General features: G+C 51.1%; 10 protein-coding genes across 10 annotated transcripts; 6 read left to right on the forward strand and 4 right to left on the reverse strand.

Moving 5' to 3' along the window:
* The first annotated feature begins 282 nt into the window (after positions 1-282).
* Positions 283-1,852, forward strand: BO79DRAFT_208116 (acetyltransferase). The gene has a single exon (XM_025682316.1). It carries the CDS (start codon positions 374-376, stop codon positions 1,751-1,753), a length of 1,380 nt encoding a protein of 459 aa, XP_025542128.1. The 5' UTR covers positions 283-373; the 3' UTR covers positions 1,754-1,852.
* Positions 1,853-2,279: 427 nt separating this feature from the next.
* Positions 2,280-5,680, forward strand: BO79DRAFT_191318 (RNA-processing protein PTA1). The gene is made up of 8 exons (XM_025680816.1): positions 2,280-2,947; positions 3,075-3,240; positions 3,294-3,424; positions 3,486-3,689; positions 3,746-4,094; positions 4,146-4,966; positions 5,023-5,093; positions 5,157-5,680. The coding sequence occupies exons 1-8, from the start codon at positions 2,610-2,612 to the stop codon at positions 5,438-5,440; spliced, it is 2,364 nt and encodes a 787-aa protein (XP_025542129.1). The 5' UTR covers positions 2,280-2,609; the 3' UTR covers positions 5,441-5,680.
* An 879-nt stretch (positions 5,681-6,559) lies between these two features.
* Positions 6,560-8,821, reverse strand: BO79DRAFT_141795 (uncharacterized protein; the record flags this gene model as incomplete). Its single annotated transcript, XM_025678260.1, has 4 exons — positions 6,560-7,207; positions 7,273-7,759; positions 7,818-7,887; positions 7,945-8,821. The coding sequence occupies 4 exons, from the start codon at positions 8,819-8,821 to the stop codon at positions 6,560-6,562; spliced, it is 2,082 nt and encodes a 693-aa protein (XP_025542130.1).
* Positions 8,822-9,130: 309 nt separating this feature from the next.
* On the reverse strand, positions 9,131-9,929 carry BO79DRAFT_141636 (uncharacterized protein; the record flags this gene model as incomplete). The annotated part of the gene is made up of 3 exons (XM_025678256.1): positions 9,131-9,363; positions 9,426-9,650; positions 9,752-9,929. The coding sequence occupies 3 exons, from the start codon at positions 9,927-9,929 to the stop codon at positions 9,131-9,133; spliced, it is 636 nt and encodes a 211-aa protein (XP_025542131.1).
* Positions 9,930-10,180: 251 nt separating this feature from the next.
* Positions 10,181-12,030, forward strand: nop12 (rRNA-processing protein NOP12). Its single transcript, XM_025679487.1, has 2 exons — positions 10,181-10,380; positions 10,449-12,030. The coding sequence occupies exons 1-2, from the start codon at positions 10,297-10,299 to the stop codon at positions 11,937-11,939; spliced, it is 1,575 nt and encodes a 524-aa protein (XP_025542132.1). The 5' UTR covers positions 10,181-10,296; the 3' UTR covers positions 11,940-12,030.
* A 220-nt stretch (positions 12,031-12,250) lies between these two features.
* On the forward strand, positions 12,251-13,704 carry BO79DRAFT_169582 (uncharacterized protein). The gene is made up of 3 exons (XM_025679488.1): positions 12,251-12,460; positions 12,522-13,000; positions 13,106-13,704. Exons 2-3 carry the CDS (start codon positions 12,650-12,652, stop codon positions 13,625-13,627), a joined length of 873 nt encoding a protein of 290 aa, XP_025542133.1. The 5' UTR covers positions 12,251-12,460; positions 12,522-12,649; the 3' UTR covers positions 13,628-13,704.
* A 138-nt stretch (positions 13,705-13,842) lies between these two features.
* BO79DRAFT_226429 (uncharacterized protein) lies at positions 13,843-14,573 on the reverse strand (the record flags this gene model as incomplete). Its single annotated transcript, XM_025683794.1, has 4 exons — positions 13,843-13,993; positions 14,060-14,368; positions 14,419-14,422; positions 14,486-14,573. The coding sequence occupies 4 exons, from the start codon at positions 14,571-14,573 to the stop codon at positions 13,843-13,845; spliced, it is 552 nt and encodes a 183-aa protein (XP_025542134.1).
* A 170-nt stretch (positions 14,574-14,743) lies between these two features.
* Positions 14,744-16,125, forward strand: BO79DRAFT_208121 (uncharacterized protein). The gene is made up of 2 exons (XM_025682317.1): positions 14,744-15,193; positions 15,259-16,125. Exons 1-2 carry the CDS (start codon positions 15,053-15,055, stop codon positions 16,030-16,032), a joined length of 915 nt encoding a protein of 304 aa, XP_025542135.1. The 5' UTR covers positions 14,744-15,052; the 3' UTR covers positions 16,033-16,125.
* Positions 16,126-16,398: 273 nt separating this feature from the next.
* Positions 16,399-17,161, forward strand: BO79DRAFT_208122 (DUF1993 domain-containing protein). The gene has a single exon (XM_025682318.1). It carries the CDS (start codon positions 16,516-16,518, stop codon positions 17,065-17,067), a length of 552 nt encoding a protein of 183 aa, XP_025542136.1. The 5' UTR covers positions 16,399-16,515; the 3' UTR covers positions 17,068-17,161.
* A 171-nt stretch (positions 17,162-17,332) lies between these two features.
* Positions 17,333-20,047, reverse strand: BO79DRAFT_215652 (uncharacterized protein; the record flags this gene model as incomplete). Its single annotated transcript, XM_025683277.1, has 1 exon — positions 17,333-20,047. The coding sequence occupies one exon, from the start codon at positions 20,045-20,047 to the stop codon at positions 17,333-17,335; it is 2,715 nt and encodes a 904-aa protein (XP_025542137.1).
* Between the last annotated feature and the right edge of the window lie 996 nt (positions 20,048-21,043).

Consider the following 21,043-nt stretch of genomic DNA (forward strand, 5'->3'; position numbering starts at 1 on the left):
CGTAGTGCTGCGAGCATGTCTCTTGGACTTGGTTATGAATTCACATCGGCCGGCTCAGCCCTGACTGGCTTGAGTCTGATGGCATCTTGCAACTTACTGGGAGGCGCAATCTATGTATGCAGCGGCGTCAGACTAACAACATCCCCGGTTACACCGTTCTCTTGTTAGCTGCTCTATTAATTTCGGAGTTGAACGGCCGTAGTGGGCTGCTTTAAAGGGGATTCAGGAGGGATAGGACGACCGCAACCTGTCAAGGACATGGTTCGCATCAAATATCTTGTCTGAACGGCGAGGATCATCACCTCGTTGACCAACATCAAACTCCGTGACTGTATTATTCCCACTTGAATTCTCCTCATATTAATCTTCCAGCATGTCGGATAGCCCTGGTCTGCTGGCTTTAAGCCCACTTGACCACATCCCGGCGAAGCTCTTCCTGCCGTATATCCTGTACTTCGACACGACCGACACGCAGACAGCCCTCTCCACCCTCCAGAAAGGAATTGACAGGTTGATTTCAGAATTGCCCTGGCTCGCAGGAGATGTGGTTCTCTACAGTGTGCCAGACGGCCCTAAGAACCGAATGCATATTGCGCCCCCATGTGTTCCTCTTTCTGATGTCCCTATGCTGAAGATCAAGCACTTAGACGGCGATGCAGACTCTCACTCTCACCCGATCCAGTCCTATCTGCCTCTTCCCACATTTATCCCAGCCTCCCAACAGCGTCCTGTTCTTCGCTTTCAGGCAAATGTCTTTCATAGCAGGATCATTGTGGCCATGTCCTTCTGGCACAGCGTCTTTGATGGTACCGGGGCCGGTGTGATCCTGGAAGCAGTCGCCGAGTGCTGCAAGTCAACCAACAAAGAAATTACAACCAGCCTCGTACATACTATCGCGAAAACCCATGATGACCTCCGGAAGGAAGTCGCAAACTTTCCATCTAAATGTGTGAAGCGCCTCGACCACAGCATTGAGTTGGGAACGCCTGTTTTTGATCCCAACATTTCCACTGAGCAATGGAATGCAATGGAATCTGCCTTGTCCTCTATTGTCGAGACAAAGCGATACACCTTCCGACCCGAGAAAGTAGCCAAGGTGAAGGACATTTGTACTCAACTCATGCCTCAGTTGCAGTCCTCAGAGTGGATCTCTAGCAACGATGTTATTACCGCAACACTGGCCATCTGTGTCGACCGAGCCCTTCACCCGGAGCGAGCAGACAGAACCCAAAGCGCCGATTTTCTGATGGCCGTTGATTTGCGAAGCCGAGTTGATCCTCCGCTACCAGAGACCTACCTGGGAAACGCGATCTTCCCTGTCCATGACGATATCTATTCTGAAGAGATGGCAGGTCAGACAGGGGATGATGCAGATCTCCTACATCTAGCTCAGTTGGCACTGCGTATCCGCATGAAGCTTACATCCATGGACAAGACTCTCATGTATAGCGCATCAGCCGCCGTCGCCGACTATGAAGATTGGACTAAGGTCGAAGCAGGACCCGCGGGGATCATTGTAACCAGCTGGAGAGGCCTCAAGGTCTTTTCGGTAGATTTTGGCGCTGGACTGGGCCACATTGTAGACTTCGAGCCCGGGCTTACGCTTGTCCCTGGTGGGTGTATCTTTCTGCCGTCACGGACGTCCTTGGAGAAAAGTGGGTCGACTCCAATGTGGGAAGTATGCATTACCCTGAAAGCTGGGGATTCCCAATTGCTTGAGAAGGATCCACTGTTAAACCGGATCTTGGCATGAAATTGGCTGTTGAAGTGTGGTGTGGTGTATGGCCGTCTGGACTGTACTACGTGACAGTGTTGACTGAAGTTCTCTTTGACTCTACTAGCATTTTTCTGGAATAAAAGCCAGGTACAAGGCACTCTAGACAGTGTTAGCAGTGCTGCTTGTATATCCACATGCGGCTAAGTTCCATCATATACTGGACCCAAGGGTGTGCTCGAGGCATTCTAGTGCCGGCCGATCATGATCAACAGGTCTAGGGTAGAATCCCTACCACCTGCATAATGAGTGTTTATACTAAGGATGCACCGGGGCCAAATGCCATTGTCAACGACCAATAAGGCACATTAATTTTGAGCTCTTCCTGCATGAGTATGACGGTCCAATGGAAAGGATGCCAATAGATATGGAATGAGGATGGGGGGACAGGATAAGGGAAATGACGGTGGATGCCGCGAGACAGACTCACGTGACCATTGTGTCAAGCGCCGGCCAGATTCCTGCTTCGGCTTCCGTCCATCCATTCATTCAGCTTGACTTCTTCCACCAACAACAACTACCATTATCCTCCTCCTTTCCTCCTCCCTCGGGTTTCTCGGTTGGTATTTCTTACCTACATCACCTCTTTGTTTCCGCTCGAGTCATCGTTGCTTTCTTCTCATATTTACCAATCACCGGTACTCACCTTTACGCTGTATGCGCCGCGTCGGCAGATTATCTAGTCGCATTCTAAGTCCGGTGCTTGCACCGTGAATTTCCCCTTCCCCTGCGTAGACAAACCCAACCAGTTCCCCTTTTGCTTTACAAATCCGATCTTTCAAACCTCGTCCTTCCTTCCATCTGGCCGGCTCAGTCGGCCATTGAACCAGTCGTAATGGCTCAGTCGACCGATCACCTCGTCGATCAGATCGCCCAGCTCAACGCCGCCCGAAACCTCGTCCTTGGCGATGCTGCCTTCTACCCACAGATCGTGAACGGTGTTCTTCCGTTAATTGGCGCAAATACACGCCTGGAGTTGCGACGATGGGGATCGGAGTTCCTGGCCGAGACGTTTGCCAGTCCCGCGTTGGCTTCGACTCAGAAGGAACAGTTGGCCCCGAACGTGCTGCAGACATTACGAGAGATATTGGAATTGCCGGAAAAGGATCCCATGGTTTTGAAACATATAGTGCAGAATGCGGCCAGTTTGTATCCGCTGGTGTTTAGGCATATGTAGGTGGCTGATGCTTGCTTCTGTTTCGCCCCCCTCGGGAGAGCTCTCGTAGATTGCTGCATGGTGCTGCAATGTGATTTAGAGCACCCATTGGGCTTCGCAGTGTACTAACGCTTGACCTTGCAGTATCAATCACCCCGCAGAGGCAACCGCCTGGGAGAACATGACAGCCATCAAACAGGACATCCTGCGTCGATGGGACTCCTTCCCTTTCCCCGTCAAGATCTGCTGTATCAAGTTCGTACAGCGAGTCGTCCACGTGCAGACGCATGGCCCCATCGCCGACCCTAGAGTATGTTCACTGAGATCTTGCGTATTTCGCTGAGATTAACGCTGTCTTCCCAGCGACCCGACCAGAATGAGACCTCCTTGGCCATTGTGCCCCGAAACCATGCTATCCTGTCTCTCCCAAACTTGGAAGCAGAGGCGTCCGGATTGCTGGATCGACTTTTGTCTGTCTTCCAAGAAGAATCAAGGTATTTAAGACCCCTTTCCATCCGCGGTAGTCAACGTAAAATGTCGCTAATACTTTCAAAGTGATCCCCTTCTCGTCAATGCGACTTTGAACTGCCTGGCCGTCCTCATTCGAACCCGACCATCCGTGGGCAATAAGATCATCAACGCGATCATGAACTTCTACCCTGCGAGACAAGTGCGCGCTCCCATAACTCCCTCGGTCCGAGTTGGTGTCAAGTCGATGGAACGGACTGCCAGAGCAGTGATGATCAATATACTCAAGAGGTGAGACAAGATAGTGGCATAAGATAAACGGATGGATTGCTGATGGATCTACCCAGGAACCCCAACCACCTCCTGGCGGGCAAGATGCAGCAGTATATCGACCGATTGATGCAATCGCGTATTGAAGTCGCCGACGAAGCCTCGCGGAAGCGCGGTTTGCCTACCGAGCCAACGGACGGTCTAGACAACACTAAACGTGCGAAACTGGATGCTGAAACGCCAGCCCTGATCAAGGTTCCGCCGTTGCCACCAGGCCCGATTAGCTATTCACAGCTCTTTACGCTCACCGAAGACCGGGAGCTGTCGAACTTCGATGTGAAGCAGTTGCCTACCGATATTGTACTCAAGATTGTTGTTCCTCTCCTAGGTCGTGTCGACCAGTCGATGATGCAGCAGTCTATCGAGGTATGCTGAACTCCAAATAAGGAAGAAAAACCAGTGCTAACGGAGCCGCAGGCGATACGTATGCGGTATCAAACAATTCAGAAGCAGCAGGCTGCACAGCCTCCGGCAGCCCCAGCGGAGGCAGAAGATGACGACGACTACGAACCCGAGTACCAGCCCATGGACATTCCCGAACCGGCAGCCGAACAAGCGGAAGCCGTATCCGCCGAAGTGGCCGACCTCCAACCGGACCTAGTATCTCTAGGCCCTTTCGTTCTACCCCAGCCACCGCCTCTGACGGAAGATGAGGCCGCAGACATTGGTCGAAGTGCTGTTGGGAGAGTGTTTGGCATGTTGACGTCCACCGGAGTTGCCCCTAACCAAGCCAAAGGGAAGAGTCAACAGCAACTAGGCTTTGCTCGCCTAGCTGGAAGCACCTTCGACCGTGATGCTTGGGTGACCCTGCTCACTAGACTTGCCACTCGGGCCCCAGCTGGTCTGGAACCGGGAAGCGGAAAAGTCGAGAAGGGAAAGGCCCCAATATCGGACTCTATCCGAGAGACCCTCTACCGATATATCCTAGAGGACTTTCGCGGTCGCGTAAACATTGGCATCATGTGGCTTAACGAGGAATGGTACAACGACCGGATGCAAATGGAGTTTACTGCGCAGCATCGGCGCGAGGAGGATGAGGAGGTAACAGTCCCGTTACACTACGACCACTGGGTCCTGCGACTCCTGGACGGGTTCCTCCCGTACCTGGACTCTCGGGACACGAAGATCTTCATCCGCTTCCTCAGTGAGATACCCGAGGTGACGATCCCAATCACAAAGCGAGTGGCCAGTCTGGCAAAGGATCCAGAGCGCGTGAATCTTTGCATTCAATCTCTACTGTATGTTCCAAGTCTACCCAGAAGATCATATATCAAGAAGCTAACAACATTCCAAGGTACCTGATAATGTTCCGACCCCCCGCACGGGAGATGTGTCTCAACGCCCTCGAGGACGTCTACGATACCTGTATGTTGCAATCTTCCCCCGCACAGACTACCCCAACGCTAACCATCCTACCCCACACTTTAGACGAAGAATCCCGTCCCTTGGCCGGTAAATTACTCGCCAAATGGCGTCCCAAGAAGACCGAAGAGCAGCAACAGCAACAACAAGAAGGGCAACAAACACCATCCCAGACTCCTCAATCTCAGCCTCAGCAGCAGCAGCAGCAGCAAACCACCCTCGCATCCCGCCCTATCACATCATCAGAGTCCAACACTCCCCTCACCAACGGCACGGATGAATCCAACCCCACTCCCCCGCCGCCACAACAACAACAACCACAACCAGATGCCACCCCAACCACCACCTGAGTAAGAAGAGGAAGCATCCGTAACCAATACCAACACACCCCCTCGCATCTAAAGAAATACCTACCCTGTTATGTATCACTTTGTAACTTGCAACAGACACAATCAAAGAAAGAGAATACATACATACATACATACATACAAGCAAATCTATCAATACCTACCTCTGTGCCGGATGTGATTCCCCGCCCTTTCTGATTGCGTCACTCGCATAGACTAAATAGCCAATCAACTCATTGTCTGCTAAATCATAACTGATTCTCCTTCCATGGTAGTAGTACTATAGTACTACAGTAGTTAGTTATCTTATCTAGATGTGGAGGGGGGGATGGTATCCATTTATTCGAGTTAGCGGGGCTTATCTATCTACCAATCTATTTATCTGAGTTTCAATCTATACCAAGGGAGCGTATTGATCAGCTTTGGAATTAATTCCGCGCGGAGGTGATGATCCGGTACGCGTGGCTTGTGGCTTGGTAAGGACACTTACTGTCTTGACTCAGTACCTACTGAGTGATACGGATGCACTAGTGCCACACCGTATATGGTGAAAGATCGAAGGACAGGAATAAAATAAGAATTGGAGAGTAGCACTGATCAGTCAAGAGAGTTTCTATTCTAATAATAAACCTCCTATGCACGGCTTTCCGTGGTAATAAACAGAGAGAGAATACACATATCCCAACAACGCCAAGAGAGCAAAAAGGTCAAGACATAACACCGTGGGCATATGTAGTATGTATCGTGAACAGCAAGAATAATAAGAAGAAGAAAGAAGAGAAGACGGTGTTTGTTTGGAGAAAAAAGATCAAGAAGAAAACCCCCAGCAAAAAGTATTAGCTATCAGCCGATGCATCCGTTCGCCCATATTCACACATTGCCCCAAAGCAGTTCCTCATCAAAAAACAGTGAGATAAGAGGAACCGGCAGAAATTGCAGAATAGATAGATCACTTGAATTCGTCCCTGTTGGTGCCAGTCATACATGCCAAATCCGTACATACATTAAAAACACTCTACAACACCTGAAAGCGAAGCCCTGTACATTGAGCTATGGAGAATGTCCACACCTCGGAAGAAATGATGGTAGATGGTGAGTTTGCTGTTGCGTGATAGATTTTCATTATCGCGCTGCCATCTGATTCGACCCAGGGCCAAGGAGTCCTGTTGACTGATGAATGGAGTTGACCGGTCGAGATGAGAGTGGCGGCGAGGAATCACGTTTCACGGTAGCCGACTGGAAGAGTCCGAGTCGGGCCGAAGGTGGTGAATAGGCGGCATTTTGAGAGGTCCCTTGGGGAGAGCGGTGACCGAGTGTTGTATTATATGAGGCGGGATGTGGTTTGCGTACATCGAGGGGAGAGGAACTTAATGATCGGAACCCAGATCTTCTCTCCGCCTCGTAGTCGGGGTTTGCAAAGGGTCCGGGATGTTGAGGGTGTTGTTCTTGGTCGTAGGGGGTGTTGTTGGCTGAGGAGTTTTCGGCGATTGTGGAGGCAGACCCGTTGGGTGCGTGTATGTCGACCACTCGTTTTTGTGCGGCGGGTGTTGTGAACACAGGAGCCCGAGGATTCTCAAAGACCCGACTCTGCGGTCGTTGTGGGAGCTGCTGGTGCTGATGTATGGGATGCTGCGGATTAGCCCATGGCGTCTGCTCCAAGAAAGCTTCTTCTGCAGCTGTGCGGTAGACGTTCGATGACATGGCCGGCATGGCACCCCGCGGGAGTGTGGACTGAGCCTGTGATGCGGGAACCCGGGGTTCGATGGAGATCTGCGTATGCCACGTTAGATTGGAGGTTCACTGTCGAAATAGCTTCATGGCCTGATTGGACTTACACCCATCTTTTCCAGATCCTCATCAAGCTCCGATGGCCGTGCAGCGGACAGTGCAGGTGCAGCTGGAAAGCCGACGTATTTGGCAACTCCTGCCATGACAGACACCTCTTGATTGTACGCCGTTTGGTGGGCGATCTGCTGTGACCGGCGGGTGGGGAACGGAATGTAATGTTGCGGGCTAATCTCATCCGTCTTGAAGCGATCGTGCTGGATAGAGTAGAACTGCTTGCTGATCGCACTTGAATGCTTTTCGCGAATGTCTCGTGTCCGTTGAAAGAAGGTGCTATGCGCTTGAGCACGTTCAGCTAGGCTCTTGTTCAACAAGGCTTTCATCCTGTACTGAAAGAGTGTCTGTTCGTATTTGATTTTCGTATCGCGATACCGCCCGATACATTCAAGCTGCCGCAGGTACTCAGGATGCGTGGGATTCTTTGCGTCGAGCATCTCTAGCTCTCGGTTCAATTTTGAAATCCTCTCGTCATAGATCCTAGCAGCCATGTGGTGAGTAATCTGCTCGTAACACACAAATATACATGGGTTCATACTTGTCTCGTAGGGTCGCAAACTCCCGTTCTAATACGGCGAGAGAATCCATCGCAGATATCCTCTTGGCTGCTAGGTGTGGAGATCAGAATCGGAGTAACTGGAGCCTGCATCTCTGGGGCAACTTACACTCTTCCTCAAGTTTGGCGGCAGCAGCTTCACCGTCATCCGCATCTTCACCACGTTCCGCGGCATCATCATCGCCAACGTCATCGGCCTCTGCGCCGGTCTCAAGCGCACCGTTATCGGCTTCATCGTCGGCATCTCTGGTTTTCCGACCCTTCCGCTTACCCTTCTTGGCTCTCTTACCCTTAGCAGGTACCGCAGGTAAGGTCGACTCGGGGACGTCGTCGGTTGCGATGTCTTCCTCGACAAGCTTTGGGGGTTCGTCCATTGGCTCGGGTGTGAGTACGAGGTCATCCGGCGGAGGGTCGCTCAAGTCACTCTTGACTGAGCCACGGCGCTTCTGGGGCGGCAAATCTTCTTCGTCGATTTCCATACCCCCCTCGTCACCGGACTCTAGCCGCTTGCGCTTCTTGCCAGTGCTTTCTGAAAGCGCAGAGTCATCGAGCCCGGGTGTATCATTGTCCACTTCAGCGGTGCGTGTGGTTTTAGCACGGGGCTTACTGGGGGAATCGTCCGCCACGTGCTCTTCGTCATCTTCCACATCATCGTAGGTCGTCGACTGAGCCAGCTTGCTGGGACTGGGCTCATAGCCAGAGGCACTCACGACGATATTAGTTTTTGAACGGAAGTTTGGTGAGTCCTCAATGCGCTCCGTTTCCGCTTCTGAATCATTTTCCGGGGCCACTTTATCGGGCTTCGGAGACTCATAGTCGGATGGAATATTTTCAGATACGTCATCAATCTCACTCAAACTGCTAGATCTATCATCACCCATGAATGAGTCGTCCAGAAGGAGGTTCTGTTCGCCATTGGTGACGGCAGAGTCTGCTCCAGCTGGCGCACCCACCGAAACAGGCTCCCTGCTTTCGGCTACCTCCATGGTTATGCGCGAGTATGAGGTTTATCGGCAGGAAGAGGGGGGAGGTCAGAGAGGAAGAATTGAGGGCGTTGTGTGTGGAGATTGTGGTCTGGAGACCTGTGGGGGGTAGGCAAATCCGTGGTTGTTGGTAGGATCAGGGTCGTAAATCTAGTTCAATGGAGAACAAAACGTTAGACAACTTGAGAAAAAACATGATACGGCAAAATAAGGCGATATGAAACTCATTAGTTGGGGAGAAGAGTGGAAGAGGAAAATGTCGAGGATGAGAGGGGAGAAAGAGGGTTGCCAAAGGCGGTGCGGAGGTTCTGATCACACCCCAGACGGAGCGAAAGTGACTTTCGCTCCCGGTTTGGGCTCTGGGAACTGCGCCGACCCAACTGCAACGCTCAGGGCGCTGTCTCGAGGTCCCAGAGCCGTGACAACATCGCGAGTATCTGGCACCAACCAAGTATCCATAAGAAAAGCCTCGAAGAACATACCGTTCAGTAATGCGCCAGCAGCGAAACTCGTAAGACGCAGCTGCCGCGACCGAGTCCGGTTCCCTGAACCACCGCGATCGCGGAGAGAGGATAGGAGCAAGCCAGAAGAACTCGGAAGTATTGACCAATATGTAGTATGAATGCACTCGCCAGAATCCGCGCAAGCAAACTCTCGTCGTAAGGAAGTATTGTACGTAGGAGGAGGTGGTGAAAGTCAACGCTCACGAAGCGGGCAAGACGACAGTGCAGCGTAGCGGGAGGATGGGCGGCATGGAAGAGGAGGGTAGACGGTTGGATAAGGAAATTGTTGAAACCAGCAGAAAGCGAGCGAGTAGTGTGGGGAAAAGAGTCTGGAGATAAAGACCACCAAGTCTGAAGCGCTAGGGAAGCGATGGCAGCTTGGAGGTGAGAGGAAAAGAGGAGGAGAGGCGGCGGCGGAGGGAGAAAGAACCAGAGCAGCAGCAGAGCAGCAAAGCAGCAGCAGCAGCAGCAATGATGGAGATTGATTCACTGACTGGCCGGCCGCTTCCCTTTCGCTGCTCCTCTTCCCGTATACCGCCTGTATCGCGTTCTGCCGGCTGTATTGCTGCCGCGCCCCGTGGAGTCTCACCGCCTTGACGTGCGACCATCTTATCATCCTCGGTGTCTCGCTCAATTAAGGACAACAGAAATTTCAAAGGTGATTGCCATATTTTCAGGTTGATATAGGGTCATTTCATTGAAGTCCACTATCAAAATCTCATCTCCCTGTGGCTGAGACTTCCATTGCCCCTTCATCAGTTGGACCGCTATCAGTCCCCACGTGACTGATCCGGCGCCTATCGCCGAGACCCAGAAAAAAAAAAGAGGAAAAAGTAAAAAAAAGTAGGAAATATCAGAACAGAAACGCCAAGCGCAGACAATACGGAAATTTGACAGTCACAGGCCTGTCAGCTTTTCCATCTTACATTTTTCTCCGATTTTCGAAAGGGACTGGATCCCTAGGCTTCTATCATTATGGGAAAGTCAGACAAGTCTCTTCCTCTCTTTGGGGCAAAGGCCTCCATTGATCCTTCTCTAGCTGCCTTGTTTGAGACAAGTGTGCGTAAACACACCTTCTGCTTCGCCAGTATATCTTGAACTAACATGGCCCCATGGGGCATATTCAGGCTGGCCCAGTAAAAGCTCCTTCCGTCACAATCGCTGCTCCCGCTCCCCAATCAAGCAAGCGCACTGCCGAAAATGACGAGGATGAAGATGGCGAAGATGTGCTCTCCGAATTGGAAGACGAATCTCTACCCGAGGACGAGGAGATGCAGGAAGCCCCGGAAGCATCGAGCGATGAGGGCAGCGAAAAGGCTGAGGTAGCCGCCGAGGCGCCCAGCCGCAAACGCAAGAGGACCACCGCAGAAGATGTCGAAGACTCATACATGCGTCGCATTGCGAAGGAGCAGAAGAAGGAGGATGAAAAGAGACGGGAAGAGAAGGCGAAGCGACAGAAGACAGTAAAGGGTGAGCAAGGAGAGGATGCCGAAAAATCTGAGGAAGAAGATGATGATGAGGAGGAGGAGGAGGAGAGTTCTGAAGAGGAGGAGGAAAAGAAGGCCGTCCCGAAGCACGAGAGCCAGACCGGTGATGCCGAGTCGAAGGAATTGGACAAGTCCAACCGGACCGTGTTCTTGGGCAATGTCTCGAGTGAGGCGATCAAGTCCAAGTCAGCTAAAAAGACCCTCCTCAAACACCTGGCATCTTTCCTCTCTACGCTTCCGGAGTCTACTGGACCTCACAAGGTGGAATCTATTCGCTTCCGCTCCACGGCATTTTCCAGCGGTGGCGGAGTCCCCAAGCGAGCCTCTTTTGCCAAGCAAGAAGTACTGGATGATACGACGCCGTGCACCAACGCATATGCCGTCTACAGCACTGTGCAAGCCGCGCGCAAGGCGCCCGCTGCGCTCAACGGTACCGTGATTCTGGATCGGCATTTGCGTGTTGACAGTGTAGCGCATCCTGCCCCGATCGACCACAAACGGTGTGTTTTCGTTGGTAACCTGGACTTTGTCGACAACGAGGTCAAACCCGACGATGAGCAGAAGAAGAAAAAGCGAGCCCCCGCAGATGTTGAAGAAGGTCTTTGGCGGACCTTCAACGCTCACACCGGTCGTTCGAATAAGGAGAAGCCCAAGAATGGAAATGTTGAATCAGTCCGTGTGGTTCGCGACAGCCTCACTCGTGTCGGCAAAGGATTTGCCTACGTTCAATTCTATGATCAAAACTGTGTCGAGGAGGCTCTTGTACTCAATGGAAAGCATTACCCGCCTATGCTTCCCCGCAAGCTCCGCGTGTCCCGGGCCAAGAAGATTCTGAAGAAGCGTTCAGACGGCGGTGGCCAGAAGAAGACGCTTGGTGAGGCAGACAAGACCTTGCAAGGTCGCGCCGGTAGACTCTTTGGCCGGGCCGGTGCAGCCAAGGTGAAGGCGGATGCACAAAAGTCCATCTCGCAGAACTCCTTGGTGTTCGAAGGCCATCGGGCCACTGAAGGTTCGCACATTCGGGTCAAGACGAAGAGCCGTGGCTCCAAGGGCAAGCCGAACAACCGGAGCAGCAAGCGTGCTGCGGCCTACAAAGCCGCTGGTGGGTGGAAGAAGGGGAAGACCGATTAATGGACTGGGATGTGAGCTTGCTGGCGTTTTTTTTTATCTGTATTCTATTTCACGGGTGTATTTTGCATGTCAAAAAGCCAATTCATACGAGACTTGTTAAGTAGATATCCATCTGTTGCATGCCAATTCATCGGTTGTGAACTGTCTGTATTGTGCCTGTTCTGCTGTACGCGATGTGTAACTTTGGCCCTTTCAGGAACACGCCCATGACGTCACCTATCGATTGCGCCGCCTTTCTCCTGGCGATATCAATCACTGCTATCGCCCTTCACATATGCAGCGCTCTTCTCTTATAAACCGGCATGTAACATATTCCTATGAATGCTAGTTTTAGTCAAGTCATTGATAGACTTTTCGTTCCATATCTTAACTATCGCGTGTGGTGCCTACTGCATCTCTCCTCCCCCTCTATAATTCTGCCCGGAAGGCGGGGTGAGATCAAAACGGTTACACTAAGTTGACCGACATCACTTGAGTCAGACTGGTGCCTGAGCCCAACCATTGAGATGAGCTTGTCTTGAGTGAGCAATTCTCTTCATTTTGTAGCTGTCTTATGTTGGCCCGTTGGCTAATTTCGTCGAGGCAACAATTAGATTTGATACCGAACTACGACCGTTTCTGAGTTTGTCGTTTCGCATGAGTCAACGTTAGGTTTGTGTCGGTGCAAACTTAAGGAGGCCCTTTCAAGTAGCTCGCAGGCTACAAATATAATGATGTTGCCTCTAGTTAATCGGCTTGCTATGAGGCGACGACCAAACCGGCCCCCCAACAACAACGATACAAGCACCCCACCAGATGAGGATAACAAGGACTCTTCCCCGGAAGGCGACACATACTATCCCAGTTGTTTCGATGTTTTGAAGGTTCGGTATCTACTACAGCACATCTGGCAATGGACGAGGAACTCGCAAGAGTTGCTGCCAGCTGAAATTGTAGATATGATTGTGGACGCAGCCGAGTATTGGGCTTCTTCTGAGTCCGTTTTGGAAGGAGAGACTGTTATCAGGAAAGATCAGGATCAGACTATTCTAACGACGGTACCTCTGTGCTATGATGTGCAGGTAAGTTGGAAGTTTTGGCCTACTGTGGCATTTTGCATGCGTCTCACTCCAACCGGAGACTTTTTCATCGGGTTATTGCTGCTGACACCGTGTTCAAACCACTAGACCTTGAATACTCCGTCTCCAAAGCCTTTGCCCCATCGGACCACTCATCCATGCCGCCAGATCATCTTTACTATTGAATCTCACGATCAGGGATGGGGTGGCGGCCTAGGATCTCGCGGTCAATACGGGGGCTCTTATTCGTGGTTTGATACCGAAGTCATTCACTCAGCACATCAGAAGCGAGATGCAAATAATCAGCCTCCACCACAGGGTCCATTCCATTTTGGGCCCGACCATCCTAACTTGCTGCCAACGGCTCATAAGCTACAGTCGAATAAGACGGCCGTGCCAGGTTCGCAAAAGCATACTATTGTTTGGCACTACCAGGATGATATCGCTCCGGACTCGAGTGAAGCGGAGGAAATAGAACGAACTCAGGGTCGAGGACGAGCCACGCTGGATGGAAGCCAAGTCCGCAGTCTGGAGATTGGAGATGCGATTGCTGTCTGGGGTCGGGCACGGTTTGGAGGGTGGTCGAACCATGTGCAGCGAGTGTCAGTGCGGGTGTTTTGGGCGGTCTAATGCGGGGATCCTAAGTCAGCAGCATCTTTAGAGTGCACATGAGCTTAGAAACAAGTAAATCTTTGAATAGCAGTAAGCAGATATGTAGTTATGAACTAATTAGTTAACTATCGATGGGGATTATTTACTAAGCAGCTGTAACTAACTATACATCCTTATCGGCTATCGATAGACTGGGTATACTATCTGGGTAGTATAGATGGTAGCCTGCCAAATCAGGCCGGAGAGAGCATCACCTCATTCCCCAAGGCGATCACGCAATTGCGCCAAGACCACCCAATCCCGTCATCTGCGCATTTGAATATAAGGTCGCTCTCTTCCTCCATCACCAGTAACGCTGGTTTTGTCTTCCCTCTTTGGACCAAACTGGAAGACACAGTCCCGTCAATTGACCAGACAAGAGCTCAATGTTGCTCCCTACTTGACGGTGACCTTCCCCCCGACTCCTCTACGCCTTGCGGCCCTCCTTCATTCCCAGCCAAGACGACAGAATGTGACTGCCGACGGAAAGCGGCCCAGGATGTTCCAGGAGCGAATCCGGGTGGGGCTGGCCACATTGGATTGCGCAACAACCGGTCAGTCGTGCGAGAAGCGGTGATACACTCAGTGTGACCAGTGAGCAGTGCGGTTATCACCGCCTGACCGGCCGTAGCGGAGGCATCATGCGTTATCTCGCCCGAGAGACTTTGTTTCTGCGCAGTTTTCCTGCGCCGTGACTCGAATTTGGAGCGGATTGACTGGCTGATCGGCTATCTTCCCATCTGCCTATCCTATCTAGGCCATCGGGGTACTCGGCTATCCCATTCTCAGCGGTCATTCATGGTGTTGTGTTCGTGGCTTCCCCTCTCCCGCCAAAACATGGCCTTGATTCTCGTTCGCCTGTTTCGCCGAGAATTACGCCGGCAATACGACCCAGCTCCCCTGGCGTTCTGACTCCCATCCCCATAAATGCCTCTCCCGCTCTTTTGAGATCACGCTGCGATTGTCACAACCACCCTTTTTTCAGCCCTGTGAATTTGTGATATCCCGACTTTCTGCTATTATTTCCTCCACCCCATCTATATGAGCATCTTGACGATGGCTCAACCCCAGAAATGTGCTGCTGTCGTTGTGGGAGCCGGTCCAGCCGGTCTGGCGGTTGTGGGAAATCTCCTGGAGAAGCAACTTGGAGGGAAGATTGCCTGGGTTGACCCGTTATTCCAAGGTGGCCGGATAAACCAGAGATACCGCGAGGTTCCTAGGTGAGCAAATCCTCGGTCTGGTCGTCAGAACGAGCTTCAGGGTGCCAGAAGAACACTCCTGCTGACTGGTTCTGTTGGCTCAATCAGCAATACCAAGGTGTGCTATTTTCAGGCGTACGCTACGGCCGTTCAACCTTTCCGCACTGTAATCGAAAACACTCGTATCCCCAACCCATTTACGACGATGGCCAAACTCGACCAAAATAAAACCTGTCATTTGCATCATGCTATTGATGTGGTTCGTGCTCTTACCGATGGCATCACAAAGATGGAACGGGTTCTGCCGTGTCGAGGAGTTGTCACAGCTGCCAACCTGGCCGAGAAAGTCAGTTATAGAGCTCTAGGAGCCAATTAGCATCCCGCATCGCTAACATTTGACCGTCGACATAGACTGCTACCTGGACCGTTCGCATCCGGTTGCAGGACTCGCAGGATGAAGTCGAGGTGCTGACGCCTCGACTCGTCGTGTGCACAGGGTCTTCCCCAACCGAGGTCTCTATATATATTCCCGGGCACCACATCGAAAGGCTGGACCTGGATCTCGTACTGAAGCCCAGCGACCTGGTGTCGCATCTTCCCCGAGACAAGCCCTTGACCGTCGCTGTAGTAGGAGCGTCGCATAGCGCCATCCTAGCCCTCCTCAACCTGGTAGACTTGGCTCGCACATCCCATCCCGAGCTCCGTATCAAGTGGTTCACGCGGCATTCCCTGCGGTATGCCGAATTCATGGACGGCTGGATCCTCCGGGACAACACCGGACTCAAGGGGTCTGCTGCCGACTTTGCCCGTCAGCAACTGGAGGATGACAAGCTGCCACATTCCGAGGCTGGCCGGTTCATCACCAAGGTCTACTGCGGCGACAACCAGGAGCAAGCACAGTATGAGCGGCATCTGCCCTCGTGCTCGTACCTGGTACAGGCCGTCGGCTTCACGCGGGACCCGCTGCCAGAGCTGTCCATCAACGGCTCCTCATTGGAGCCCGAGTTCGACCCGGTTTCGGGAGGCTTCCGCGACTCCAACGGCCGCGTTGTCCGGGGTCTGTATGGGGCGGGCATCGCTTTCCCGGAGCGGGTGGTCGATCCGTATGGCAACGTCGAGCATGCGGTCGGCTTCTTCAAGTTTATGAACTTTGTGAAGCGGGTGTGTCCCCAGTGGGTGTCGTAGGGCTGTATCTTTAACAGAGATGAGCATAGTGCATTGTCAGTGTCACCGCTGGTCGGGATATGACTTGAACAAATATAATAATCTTGCAAAGAGCATGATATACCTTCTAACTACCATCCATCTCGTAATGCGTATAACCATAGGCATGATATAGTGACCAAGTTGAAATAGCATCAACAGACAATTGATTCCTGCGACAAACACAACAACCATCTCGGAGAACTGTGGCTATGAAACACTATAATACGAGACAATATCCACTTTGTCTGATGTTGGATTTTAATCACGACACTAGTAGTTCCACCATCCACTACATAAGCATCCTGTATCCATTCCATCACAGTGACTCACTCACTCACTCACTCACCAGACTACATAAATACAGTCAACTACAACCACTCCCAACCACAATCAATAAATCAATCTACCAATCTACCAATCCTCCAATTTCCACAACAAGAAAGCATAATTGAACCATCCAAAATGTCCCCCCCAAAACAAACCTCAACCCTCTACGCCACCACCCTCCCCATCCTCACCAGCATCCTCAAAACCCTCCTCCACCTCCTCCGCACCGCCGAACGCACCCATCCCAACCCATCCTCCCTCCTCCTCAACTCCCGCCTCCATCCAACCATGTACCCCCTCACCGACCAAATCCGCCTCGTGACATCGAACTCCGTCCGTCTCTACGCCCGTCTCACCAACCACCCCGAGGCAGACACTCTCCCTACAACCTTCCTACCAGAGGGTAACCCGCAATCCTTGGCGGAGTGCTACGAGCGCATCGATAAAGTACTGGAACTTCTGAAAGATGCCGATACCGATGTGGTGAATGCCAATGCCGAGACGGTCAAGCCTGCGCCCGCGGGACCCGGGGTCGAGATCAATGTGACGAATGCGACATATGCGCATACCATGGTCCTGCCGAATATTTATTTCCATTTGAATATTGCGTATGCGATTGTGCGGATGGAGGGCGTGGAGGTTGGGAAGAGGGATTTGTATGTTGGGTTTGGGGAGTTATGGGCATGAGTTTTGTTCTTATTTGATTTCAATTGAGTGGTGTATGTATGTATGATATTGGGTGTTTGGTTTAGTAGTTAGGTAGTTGGGAATAGATACGGACATCTCCTCTCCTTCGCTTTATGGAGGCCGATTCATAGGAAGTAACAGTGTGCAAGTGCAGCTACCAGGTTGACATAGAATATAGGTTTCAATAGACTCAAGGATGATATTCATACTACCATGATATCCTTCTAGTGATCCAAAAAGCAAAGGCATACCCTATCCATTTCCCTCAGTGCAATTCATAGACATCCTTGACCATCTTCTCAACGTCACCTTCTCCAACCAGCGTTGGTTCATCGAATACGTTGCAGAATTGGTTATCTGCCTGCTGTACCTGGAGCCCATAGTCTTCTATGTACTTGACAAATAATCCCTTTTCAGGGTGGTTATGCTGGAGTAGAATCGAGACTTTCCGCATGATGTGCAGGAAGACAGCCAGAGCAGCATTGTACTTGGTCGTGGTCTCAATGGGCGCAAAGTAATTATCCAGGCGTCTGAACTGATCAAGCGATGGGAGATGGCTACCCAGCTGGGCCACAGAAACTGAGTAAGGCGATGGAAGCTGTTCTACTAATAAGTCAGTATTGACTGCCATCTCCCATTCAGGAGTGAAAGGGAATGACACACCGAGTGTGGCTCTGAGGCGTATATCAGCCTCTTCGGGCCCTTCCTCTCTGTGTAACGCTGCGTAATGTTCGGCTATCTGGTAAAGCAACCGCTTCCACACGTAGAGCTCAATCATGTGTGGCGCTATGGTCTCTATCTGACTGGCGATGCGGACAAAAACGACGGACCCCTCAATGGGGTAATGTAGAAAGCCTTCAAGCCGACCGGTGGTGTGAGTATGAGGGAAAGCTGTTCTAAAGACTCTTTGTAACGTCAGTAATCTATGATTGGCAGTCGGGGTCGATTCTGGGGCCGGTAAAAGACCAGCCTTCCAAGGCTCGCCAGGAAGTCGGCTTATTGCTTCGGAGCACCACTTAAGATACTCCATTAGGCTAGAGGCGATCTCCCTATCTTTAGATATGTCTTCCATCTTAAAGCAAACGGAAGAGAGAAAGACGTAGAGAATGATGCTCTCATGAAAGCGGCGTTCGTAAATTCGGTCAAGTGTTCGAACCCATTGCCGTCGGTTTACCTCCTTGGTGAGAGAGACCAGCGGCAGTGCAGCATCAACTCGCTGACCATTGGGCAGTTCTCTAACCTGGAGCAGTATCCAAGCGCAAGCATCACACGCTAACTGAGGCAAAATTATATCCGTCTCGGGGTAACTACCCAACATCATTGGATAGCGGTGTTCGGCACAGCTATTGGCCTGTGGAACATGGTGTGTGCCATTGTAGTCGCGTGGGGTTTGGAGGAGAAGACACTGTATTGTCTGATCAGTCCCACATATAGGGCACTGTTGGTAGTTCTGGGGAACTGCACATCCTGCAGCGACGTTTCTGCTGTCTCTATATCCTGGTAAAAATAGATATTCGCAGTCTATTGGTCCATCAGCTGGAGGCCTGGAAAGATTTGCAAGTGGGCTGATTCTCTGTTGAAACGAACGCGCGGTTCCCATATATTGCATATTTCCTGCATCTGGCGAACTCATTGGGGTTAGATCGCTTGGGGACATTGAAGACTGGCGTCGAGTTGATCCGCTTGATCTTCTCGAGACATCCTCAAAGGTCATCTTCAACCGATAAGAATGATCATGAGCTGCTCTGACATGCTGTTTAAAATTCTCCCAGTTCCTTTGATGCTGCTTACGGAGTTCTGACTTGATGAACTCTGCAGTTGAGGACTGATTTGACTTAAGAATTACTTGCCACAGAGACCGTGGTCGTGATCCATCTCCGCCTAGAAAGGTCAGAAGGGTGAGGAGTACCCTTTCTGCTTCCCCACCTAAGTCTTCACGGGGCCCAAGCAGAATCTTATCCATCGAATCCATAGTCCGACGGGAATTCAAAATCCAACTTTGAATCTTGTCAATTTGACCCTGTGTCTTCGCGGCCAGGATGACGCGATCTAAAGCGGCGTAGTTCGATAGCAGGTGAAGTGTGTCCGTCTCAGATATCAAGCCAGTATATATACTGTTCATGTCAAAATGGACTCCGTTTGGGAGTATGACGATATCCCGGGACATTTTGATGGGTCTAGGGACCTTGACTCTTTTGAGATCGTCGTATCTGATTGTCACCAGGTCCGCCCATTCCGTCCTCTCCCCAAAGGGCACAAACTGCTTCTCTGCCGGGAGAATATTCGAGAAATTCCCCTTGGCTTGTAGCACGTACAATATGCCAGTTCTCACATCTGAGAAGAGAAAGATGCAATGTGGAGCCACGGCAAACACAGACATCCCAACTGAGATATTGCAGCGAAATGGTGAACTTTCCGGATATCCAAATAGAATCATCACGCAGGCTGTGCCCTGAATACCAGCGGCGGAGATAGCATGGGCAAACTTCTGAACTAGTGGCTCGGTGATTTGGCCGTCGGTCAAAAGAAACCATATGCTGGCGTCCTGAAGTTTTAATTTGCAAGCGGGGCTGTTCAACAAAGCCCCTGGATCGGTTCGGCCCCAGGAGCTGAGATTCTCGATGTCTGCTATCTTCATCGGTTGGGAGGCCGTGTGACACCAAGGAAGAATACTTGACCGTGACACCAAGTCCGGCGGCATAGAATCTCCACAGATTTCCCGAATAGCATCCTGCTCTTTCCGAAGCACAGGTCCCAACGTGCTTTGCGAGACATCTATCGCGAATGTAAGAGGAAGCTGCCCTAGAGCCAGCTCAGGTTCGTCCTGACTGTTGGGCGCCGATGCAGCAATCGTGGTGTTTCGCGGTCGCAAAGGCAGCTCAACTTGGTCCTGTGGAATGGATGCCGATGCAACCATGGTATTTCGCAGTCTCAGAGCCAACTCAGCTTGATCCTGACGATCAGGTGCCGGTGCAGACATGGTGGACTTGGGTTGATAAACGACCTGGAGAATGGGTTGCGTCAGAAGATCAAGTTGGCAGTCGCCAGTCTTTTGTTAAATCCGAATCAGGTATGCTGGCTGACTCGATCGAGGAAGCAGTTTATTTGCCACCTATGCTAGGCTGTGATTCTGTTAATGAAGGTAGACAACTTTTCACTCGTTGAGTCTCGGCACCAAGTCACTGAGGTTTAACGAGTCAGCAAAGTGTGCACTCAGGAGTCATAGAAGACACTCCTAGTGTCCTCGAAAACACCTCAGGATCGGTGATATCAAGTGCAACACCGTTGTTCTGAGTATTCAGGATGATGTATTTTGCAGTATATATGACCCTCTGCAATCAACACATCTCCAGTGTCAAACAGAAGAAGATGAACAGGTTTTTATCAGCAGGCAGGGTGCGTGAGGCTACAGTAGGACAAACACTTCACCCCCGCTCCATTGGTGAAAAGCGGCTGATGCACAGACAGCTATGGTGCCAGATATAGCATTCAGAGCTGAACAAATATATATAGACTGTGCGTTCCAAATTGTGGGATCCCACGTTGGTTTCTAGGCTAGGGCCATTGAACTAGTTCGTTCTCCTGTGGGAAGATGTCCAGAATAAGGGAGACCATTATATGATATACATAGTATGTATATATCTGATCGCTCCACGCTCAGCCGAGATTTTTCTCAGAGTCTCTACAGTTTTTGACAACTGAAGACATAAGTGGCATACATCTGATCCAGAATTCTAGTATGACTCTTCACCTTGATATTATCCTCTTTCGTTGGTCGAGCTTTTATCGGGAACGGAGAGAAGTCGGTTTGGTGACATTGCAGTTCCACCACTTCCCATCAACATTAATGTAATGACTGACCCAGAACATTCACTGTGACTATAATAACTGATGCGTATATTAAGTCTCCAATATAATTGTAACGTCGTCAATGAAACGTATAGTTGGTGGTCGGTTGAGTGACACTCCCGTAACT

Source organism: Aspergillus costaricaensis, assembly GCF_003184835.1.
Source record: "Aspergillus costaricaensis CBS 115574 unplaced genomic scaffold BO79scaffold_8, whole genome shotgun sequence".
NCBI lineage: Eukaryota > Fungi > Ascomycota > Eurotiomycetes > Eurotiales > Aspergillaceae > Aspergillus > Aspergillus costaricensis.